At 41.3% G+C, this 9656-nt stretch overlaps 1 protein-coding gene across 1 annotated transcript; it reads left to right on the top strand.

The window, feature by feature from the left end:
* Nucleotides 1-4192: 4192 nt before the first annotated feature.
* MS4A2 (membrane spanning 4-domains A2) lies at nt 4193-9057 on the top strand (the record flags this gene model as incomplete). The annotated part of the gene is made up of 7 exons (XM_080640853.1): nt 4193-4254; nt 5535-5655; nt 6188-6322; nt 6602-6658; nt 7249-7404; nt 7755-7853; nt 8962-9057. 7 exons carry the CDS (start codon nt 4193-4195, stop codon nt 9055-9057), a joined length of 726 nt encoding a protein of 241 aa, XP_080496979.1.
* Between the last annotated feature and the right edge of the window lie 599 nt (nt 9058-9656).

Here is a 9656-nt window from a genome sequence, read left to right as displayed (position 1 = left end):
CCAAGAAGAATCGCTGCAGTACTGAAGGCAAAATGTGGCCCAACAAAGTACTGATGGGGTGGTCATAATAATCTGGCCACTCAGTATATATATATATATTGTTTTTTAGTACATTCAACAATCATTTAGGGAGTGCTTACTATGTGTCATGTGTTGTGTTAGGAGTTTGGCACATAACAGAGAGTGATATTAAACACCTGGGTAGTCTGCATAAATCTTTCTCTTTGCATTTCTGAGGTCATGTAAATGAAGAGACAAAGGTATTCTCTTCAAGTTTGGACTCAGCTCTAGGCCTTTTAGGACCACCTCTCTTCTTCTGTGAACAATATTTTGTCAATTCTGTGGAACATTAGGAGGTTGATATCAGTCTCAGCCTCTCTCTTATCTTTGGCATCTTAACCATATTTATGGAACCCATACTTGGCTCAGGGCGAGAGAGAGAGAGAAAGAGAGAGAGAGAGAGAGAGAGACCCTTGAGAGTATCAGAAGAGATAGCACACTTTCAATGTGTAACATGCAAATTCATGCATATTTATTTTAAACTAGAGGTCCAGTGCATGAAATTCATGCATGGGGGTGTGTATCCCTCAGCCCAGCCTGCACCCTCTTCAATCTGGGACCCCTCTAGGGATGTCTGACTGCCTGTTTAGGCCCGATCCAGGTAGGATCGGGCCTAAACGGGCAGTTGGACATCACTCTCACAATCCAGGATTGCTGGCTCCCAACTGCTTGCCTGCTTGCCTTCCTGATTGCCCCTAACTGCTTCTGCCTGCCAGCCTGATCACCTTCTAACCACTCCCCTGACAGCCTGATTGATGCCTAACTGCTTCCCTGCCAGCCTGATTGCCCCTAACTGCCCTCCCCTGCAGGCCTGGTCACCCCTAACTGCCCTCCCCTGCAGGCCTGGGTCTTCCCCAACTGCCCTTCCCTGCAGGCCCGGTCTCCCCCAACTGCCCTCCCCTGCAGGCCTGGTCTCCCCTAACTGCCCTCCCCTGCAGGCCTGATCGCCCCCAACTGCCCTCCCTTGCAGGCTTGGTCCCTCCCAACTGCCCTCCCCTGCTGGCCATCTTGTGGCAGCCATCTTGTGTCCACATGTGGGCAGCCATCTTGTGTGTTGGAGTGATGGTCAATTTGCATATTACTCTTTTATTAGATAGGATAGAGGCCTGGTGCATGGGTGGGGCCCAGCTGGTTTGCCCTGAAGAGTGTCCCATATCAGGGTGGGGGTTCCCTTGGGGTGGCCTGGGCAAGGGTCCTGTGGTGGTTTGCAGGACGGCCACGCCCCTCCCCGGTGACCCAAGTGGAGGCCCTGGTATCTGGGTTTATTTATCTTCTACAATTGAAACTTTATAGCCTTGAGCAGAGCCAAGCCTCCTGCTCACTCCGTGGCCGCAGCCATTTTTGTTGGGATTTATTTATCTTCTATAATTGAAACTTTGTAGCCTTGAGTGTAAGCCTGGGCTGGCCAAGGCGGCAGGGAAGCTTGGCTTCCTCCATTGCCAGGGAAACCCAAGCCTCCTGCTTGCTGCAGCTCCGTGGCTGCAGCCATCTTGGTTGGGTTAATTTGCATACTAGCTCCTGATTGGCTGGTGGGCATGGCTTGTGGGTGTAGTGGAGGTATGATCAATTTGCATATTACTCTTTTATTAGATAGAATAATTTGAACATTTAGTTTGAGAAAACAATTCTTCAGATGTGATCTGAAAGCAAATTTCTTTTGAGTTTGGGGAAATAAATCTAGTGTGTGAGAAAAGAACCGTTGCTTGTCAAAGAGGAAGCCAGATGGAGAGGGAATAAAAAACATGTGCTAATGCACTGTCAGAAGGAGGAAATTATGTGGTGGGAAGAAATGTTAGCTCAATTATCTCTTCCTTTCAAGCAGTCATGTGATCAAAACTCATCTTGATAAATTTGCCACCACCAAAAAACAAAAACGATTTTATCATATGTTGCAATGTTCACTATTGGGAAAGATGATGGAGCATGGGTATAAGGACCTGTAGTGTGGGTGCAGAAGATGATACACATCTCAGAAAGTGTAGGAAGAAGATGCTGGTGGGAATTGGTATATGAAGTAATTTGGAGGTTTGTGTTTTTCAAGGTTCTATTGAAATTTCTTACAAAATAGCATCATGTCCAGACACCAAAGACCATCCTCCATCTGTTTCCTGTCTAAATCTCAAGTCTAATTTCTGGTTATTTGCTGCACACATAATGAACTATTATATACTCACAGAAAATACCATAAACAGGCATTTCTTCAGGTCTTTTCCAGCAAAGGTGGTGTAATTTCACTGAAGGAGAGGAAAGGAATCTCCTGAGGCTATGATTAGCAGCCTTTGATGTATTATATTGTTAATATCTCATTTGTCCGTTCTACTCTGCTGTGAACTGGACAAGGAACGGGGACCACTGGTATCGCTGCATGCTCAGTGATACCAGCAGTAGTTGACATGCTGTAATAAGTCCTTTTTGGATGAGTGTATAATTGAATGATGTTTATTTCTTAACTAGAGGCCCAGTGCATGAAAATTCATGCACTGGAGGGGGGGGCGGTTCCTCAGGCCAGCCTGACCCTTCTCACAGTCTGGGAGCCCTCAGGGGTGGGAGGTGACTTGGCAATCAGTGGAAGGCGATGCCCCCATCACACCTCTGCTGCTGCCACTGCTGGCAGCGCAAGCCTCGGCTGGCCCTGGTTACCTGTGCCTTGGGCCGGCCCTTGGTGGCTGGGCAGCTGCCATCTGAGGCTTGCCTGTGCTTCGGTCAGCCCTGCTTGCCTGAACTTCAGTCAGTGGGTGGTGCAGGGGGACCCTCAGCCCCCGGCAGGGCTGAGGGGACTCTGGCGGCAGGCGCACGCTGCGGCCGACCCTGCCCCCGCTGTGGGTGCCGGCATCTTGTGATAGTGTGATGGTCAATTTGCATATTATCTTTTAATTTTTTATTTATTTTTAAAATTTCTTTATTGATTAAGTTATTACATATGTGTCCTCATCCCCTCCTCTTTATAATATAGGATTATAATAACACATTGCTCAGGTCCACCAATTCCTGAAGACACAGTGGGAAGATGGCACATGAGTTAATAAATTTTTGTTACGAAAAGCATTCTAATACATATATCTTCTAGTGTCCTCTGTTCATATAATTATCTTAGTTTCCTGGAGAATGCAGATTTTATCATACCTCAGAGAAACAATCCAGATGATTAGAGGTACAATTTGTAGTATCTTACAGTTTAATGACGAGGAATTCAAGGTTATGTCTATAATTAAACTGAAATGAAAGTGTCCTAAGTCTGTGAATCTCACCTGTATATTTGCTTTGTTATGGTCTAGCTAGTTATGCAATTAGAACAAACACATTGGTTTACTGGTAGCTCTAACCCTAATTGTGACATACTGCTCAGTCCAATGCTACTGAGAACTACTCATAGGATTTGCCATCAAGTCCATGCCCCTCAGTGTCTCTGCTATCCCATCCTGGTCATCACAAAAATCAAAGCAGCAGACCATTAATCTAAAAATTTAGCGGACAATGGAGTCTTTAGTGTGAAATTGTCTTAGCTTTCACAGTCTGTCAGGAATGGTGCACAGCAGTTAGAACTCTGCCTGTTTAGTTTCTGAGACCATCTGTGGCAGAGCCAGATACATTGTGTACAAAAAAGATAAAGACAGAGAAATATAATAAATATTGAAATCGGAGATGAATCCAGAGATTCAGAGGCTAAGACATACTCCTACTTGTGAATCTAAGTATGATTTAAACAGAGATGATAGGCTTTCCAAAGGTACCATGGGAGAGCTTCCGCCATAGAAATGGCTGAACTGGGACCCAAGTAGAGAAGGACAGCTCTCTCTGTTCTGTAGTTTTTTTCTCACCTTCTCAATCATCATTAAATTATTTCATTTTTAGGGTCTGTGAATCCTGCTGGTCTCAGGCAGAATTATTTTACAGCAGTCTCAGTAGACTACTCAAAATTTCTCTTCAAGATAGCAAGAGAAACCCTGTTGATCTTAATCAGCCAGTAAATTTATCTGCCTAACAAATGTCTTAACTATAAAGATAATCATCAATGTCATGAGCCAATCCATTTTAACTGTCCACCCAGAGCACACTCTGAGAGGAAGCCCACCAAGGCTTGTCTGTCATTAACAATATTCTTCATCACTGGATAGCTCAATTAATTAAAAAAATGGATGTGGAAAATAGAAGTAGAGCAGATCTTGCTCTCCCAAATCCACAAGAACCCTCCAGGTAGGCACAGGTTATTATTTTTTTCATTTTCTGTTAAGTAAATCTATGTTACCTACCTTCTGACCTATTTCTGTTTTTTCTTTTAATCTTTATTGTTGAAAGTATTACATAGTTCCTCCTTCCCTTCTCTCCCTCCCCCATTAACCTCTTCTAGCCCACTCCCGTCCTCCCTTCCTCCTCCCCAGGCCCTCACCACCCCATTGTCTGTGTCCAAGGGTTATGCATATATGTATACAAGTTCATTGTTGTTTTTTCTATGTTCAGTTATTTAGTGATCCAGACAGAGATAGTCACAATGGTGGGGAGATGTCAATTGATGGACTCAGTCATGGACCTATCTGGTTTAATTAATATATTTGCTATACCTTACCAGTAGTTCTCTCTGGTTGATGGGAGGAAGGTTTTTACTCAGCTTGTGAACTGGGAATAACTTAAGTTTTCTAACAATAGAGGTTCACATTCTAGGTATGAGGTAGGGGAGTTTGTTCTATCAATATAGATTTCTAGCCTCTGTGTCTGATGTGTGCTGAAGGACAGATTCTTTTAAAAATGAAACGACCCTGGGCTCCTTTCTGGGTAGTCTTTGTTAACCTTGAACTGTGGGATTCTGTCCCACTGTTTAGAGGGGAAATGTTCTTGGAGTGAAGGCCAATAGAGGTGGATAATTTAGGTTTCCTTTGAATACCAAACATGAATACATGTTAAGACTTTCCTTAGAACATTTTTGGGAGAAGCTGAAAACAGAATTTTGAGAATCAATGTTCGATTGTGAAATGTTAGGTATATTCCAAATCTTTAGAAGGGAGAGTATTTCCAGTTAACCTCCTCTGAGGTTGAAAACAGGATTAGAAATTCAACTAACCCTTCAAAGCCATTTCTTTGTGCACATAAAATTGGGTGTGCCAGTGACAAAATATAGTCACACACATTTCTACGTTAAAAGGACTGAGATATGCATAGATAAACATGTTTGATCGCTTTTATTTTCACTCATCAGCACAGATTAATGGGAAAGAACTTGGTTTAACTCTTGGATTAATAAAAAGACTTGGCACAGTTTTCGTTCCACTTTGTCTTCTCTAATCACTGATTAGATAGCAATCTTAACCAGTTATTTGGACCCTTTGAACCTCAGGTTTTTATTCATTGCAATAAAAAATTTAATTGCAAGACTGTTTCGAAAAAGTAAACAATGAAAACTCTCCTTTTTGTGAGTTCAAAACTGAACATAGAAAGTTAGAAAATTTTCTCATGACTAAATTTCTGTTGAAACTTCACAGTGTGCCTGAAATTGAATTTTCAGAAGCATCTTTCCGTGATAGCACCCTACTGGAGAAGGCTGCCCCATCACCACATCAGACATGGCTGACATTTTTGAAGAGGGAGCTGGAATTCCTAGGCGTAAGTGAGCTTTTTTCAACCTCAATTAAAATAAGGACTGGTTCTAGGAAAGAGCATTAGGTTGCATCAACAGTTTTCCCAGTAGGATTCATGAGGGGTAAAGAATCCAGTAGATGAGTTGACACCAACTGGGTCCTGTTGGGTAGAAAGAAGCATTTCCTTATGAATATTAGAATGAGAATGGTAAATAGGATTTGCCAACTCTGGACAATTGCTGGTGGCTAATGTAATATCTTGCTCTGAAGGATTTATAATCTTTATCTTCTCTTATGGAAAGGACAGTTATTGATGTCCACCATGTCTAGCTAAGTAAAGGCGATGAGAATCATATTGGCCATTCCTGCATTAGGTCATGCTTGTATCAATTCTTAGAGTGGTCAGAGGATACTGGAAGATAGCACATGTGGATCCTTTCTCAGGAATGCCCAAGACACCAAAGCAATTTCCCACACTTGGCCTTAATTGTAAGGAAATTGATACACTCTTCAGGAAATATCTTTTTATTCCATAAGAGTTATGCATTTTTCTACAGGTAACACAAATTCTGATTGGTTTCATATGTCTTTATTTTGGAACAATTGTCTACTCCGTGTTCAAGATTTCAGAATTTGAGAAAGATTTTTTTTCATCATTTAAAACAGGCTATCCATTCTGGGGAGCAGTAATTGTGAGTATATTCTTATAATTTTCTCTGAAATAACTCTGCACACAGCTTTTCTTTTACCCAGATCAGATCTACCTAGTTGTTTATCTCTAACCTCAGGTTTTTATTCATTGCAATAAAAAATTTAATTGCAAGACTGTTTCAAAAACAGTGAGCTCATGGAAAACCTGAAAGTTAACTTTGTAGAATATCCACAACTTGATCCTATATTTGGAGGAGGGGAGTAAAAGGGACATAGAGAAGGGCAGAAACTCACTGTGCTTCCTCTCTTCCTTTGGACAGTTTGTTATTTCAGGATTTTTGTCAATTATGTCTGAAAAGAAAAATGCAACATATCTGGTGAGTTGCAATTCCTTGAGAAGGTAAGGAAAGTTGAATTTTAGGAGTCTCGAGGGAGACATGCCATCATCTCTTATGTTATGAGATAATGTGGATATGTGACTCTCCCCCACTCCTGCCACTCTATTTTGTTTTGGTTATAATCATTAAAATATCAGTTGTGTCATTTTAAAACTATAAAGTGTAACTACCTTGCCACTTGTTTAGAAAATATCCTCATATCACCCTCATCCTTGTAAGTATAGACATATGATCATATAAATGATTTGTTTCCAATTAAGGAGACTATTTGAGAAGAGACTCTGTGTGCCCACGTGGGTCTTCCTGAATGCGGTCCTAGCAAGAAAGTTATAAATCCTTATTAAACAAATACATTTTCAAGAGCTCCTCTTTTAATCTCTATTTTGTATACATGCAGAATTTACTGTATACATCCAACCCTGAAATGTTGATGGGTTAATTCAGTGGTTGGCAAACTGCGGCTCGCAAGCCACGGTTTGCCACTCTGTTGACTAATGAGTTTGCCGACCACTGGGTTAATTGAATGCACTGGTAGGCGCAGGAATGGGTCTAAGTGTTTTTATTATCAGGTGCAAGGAAGCCTGGGAGCAAATTTGGTCAGCGGCATAGCTGCAGGAACAGGAATCTTTATCCTGGTCATCAACCTAAAGGGCAGTTTGGCTTATATGGATGTTTGCCAGGAAGCTTATGAGGATGACTTCTGTATAGCGGCCTTTTTTTCCACAGTATGTATTTCTTGATCCTAATCTAAGTAAAGAAGCCCCCATTCCCTTTTTTCATGAACACAAACCTTTTTTTGCAACCTCTATCACATAATGTGGTATTCTGTAGGTTCATGCACAGAGATGCTGATGACCTCTCCCCCTTGTCCCCAGCTCAATTCTGCAAGGTTGGAGTCATCTGCCTTGAGTAACCATCTCCTGGTTTTCGTGTGTGTGCATGTGTGTGTGTGTGTGTAGTTCTATAGGGACTGATCATGTGGGTGTGATGAAAACAGGAGCTGCTATAAGGGAATGTACCTTGGGGTCACCTAACTTGTGACTCACTCTGTCTCTTTTTGGTTATTGTTCAACAGGAACTTGTGGCGATGATCCTGTTTCTTACCATTCTGGGATTTGGGGCTGCTGTGTTACTCATAGTCTACAGAATTGGAGAACTACTCAAAGAAAATCAGGTAGGCAGAGGCCTAATACTAAATCCTGAATGACAGGCTAAAGAATTTGAGCTTATTCCCTAAAACATATGGCCTAAATTTCCTGGAACATTTCTTCCAAGAAAGTATTTCTTGGCCTAGCTGACATGGCTCAGTGGTTGAGTGTTGACCTATAAACCAGGAGGTCATGATTCGATTCCCAGTTAGGGTATATGCCCTGGTTGCAGGCTTGATCCTCAGTGTGGGGCCTGCAGTGTGCAGGAGGCAGCCAATCAATGATTCTCTCTCATCATTGATGTTTCTCTCTCTCTCTCTCTTTCTCTCTCTCTCTCTCTCTTCCTCTCTTAAGTCAATAAAAATATAAAAGAAAAAAAAGTATTTCTCCAAGTTTCAGTGTTTTTGTTTCCAAATCTCATGTTTCAAATCACATTTCCCACTCCTAAGTAGCATAAATATCAGTATAATTCTGTGACTGAGGGTTAGGAAAATTGAACCTTCATCATTTTAGAAAATTCAGATGCTTTGAAATGTATTAGGCATGAAATAAATGAGCAGGTAGCATGTGATGGAACCACTCAGATACCTGGACTTACTTTCTGTCCCAGAAGAGCTCCCTTATATTTGTTCCCCTTCTGTCTTTTTTCCTTGGCTTTCCCCTTACCACTTACTCTGAAGCCACAGTGTTTTTTCCTCCTTAATTTACAACTATCACCTGCATTTCCTCTTGTCTTACTCACCCATTGCACCTTGGATATAAGAAAAAGAATTGCTAATACTTGATGCATATACACTTAGATCTTCCAGATGAAACATACTCTCTCCACTTGCCCATCTGTCCACTTGCCTGAAGCATTCAAGAGTGGCTGCCTTGTTTTGATCACTTTCCTCCAAAGACAATTAAGCCAGTAGATATAAAAAAGTTCAGACACACTTACCAACTTGTCATTGACTGACATAATTTATTTTGGGCCCACCAATCTGGCTTAGTTTGTTGGAGATGGAGAGAATAATTGTAATGGGAGAGTGTAATGGGAGAGAATATGAGATCCAGAAAGACAAAAAGAGATGATATACATCTCTTGAATAAGTCTTCTTGGTGATTGATACTGAATACTTTTTTCCTCACCAGATTCCAGAAGATCGTCTCTATGAAGAATTAAACATATTTTCACCAATTTACAGTGAATTGGAAGACAGAGGGGACACATCTCCCACTGACTCATAAGAAGCACATTCAGAACATTCTCATCCATAGCAAAGGATATAGAAAACCAAGATCTTTGTTTAAGGGGATACTGGCAAAATTTCAGATCTCTCTATGATCCACCAATTTTACATTGTGATTTATTTTCCACATGGTAATATTCTGTTTCTGTCCATCTAAGTATCCCTCTTGCCCAATTTGTCAATATGATTGATTCCTATTTTTCTTGTTTTCTTCACATCCATCTCTTCTGGGAAATCAACATGCAATAAGCATTTACTGTGTGCCTTTAACTGTGCAAACAGGAAAAACAAGAGGAAGGCTGGTCGAGAGTTGAGTAAAACTTCAACAGTTTTATGTAGTTTTCAACCCTTTTTAGAATTCACAGAAGTGATGGGCATGATACACGTCTCCCACTAGATTATAAGCACCATTCAGCAAACATATCCTAAGAACTAATTAAGTGTTTTAAGTTTTCCACACTTGACTCTTACATTGTGTATACCAGTATTTTACCCATAGTGGGTGCTGAGTATATATTTATGGAGTGGATGGGTGTAGATGCAGGGAAAATATCTCACCAGGCCAGGCCAGAGGTAGAGTAGATAAGGAGAAAGAAA

The sequence above is a fragment of the Plecotus auritus genome (assembly GCF_963455305.1).
Source record: "Plecotus auritus genome assembly, chromosome: 9".
NCBI classification, from domain to species: Eukaryota; Metazoa; Chordata; class Mammalia; order Chiroptera; family Vespertilionidae; genus Plecotus; species Plecotus auritus.
The sequence above is the reverse complement of the archived record's forward strand: the minus strand, read 5'-3'. Positions and strand labels throughout refer to the sequence as shown.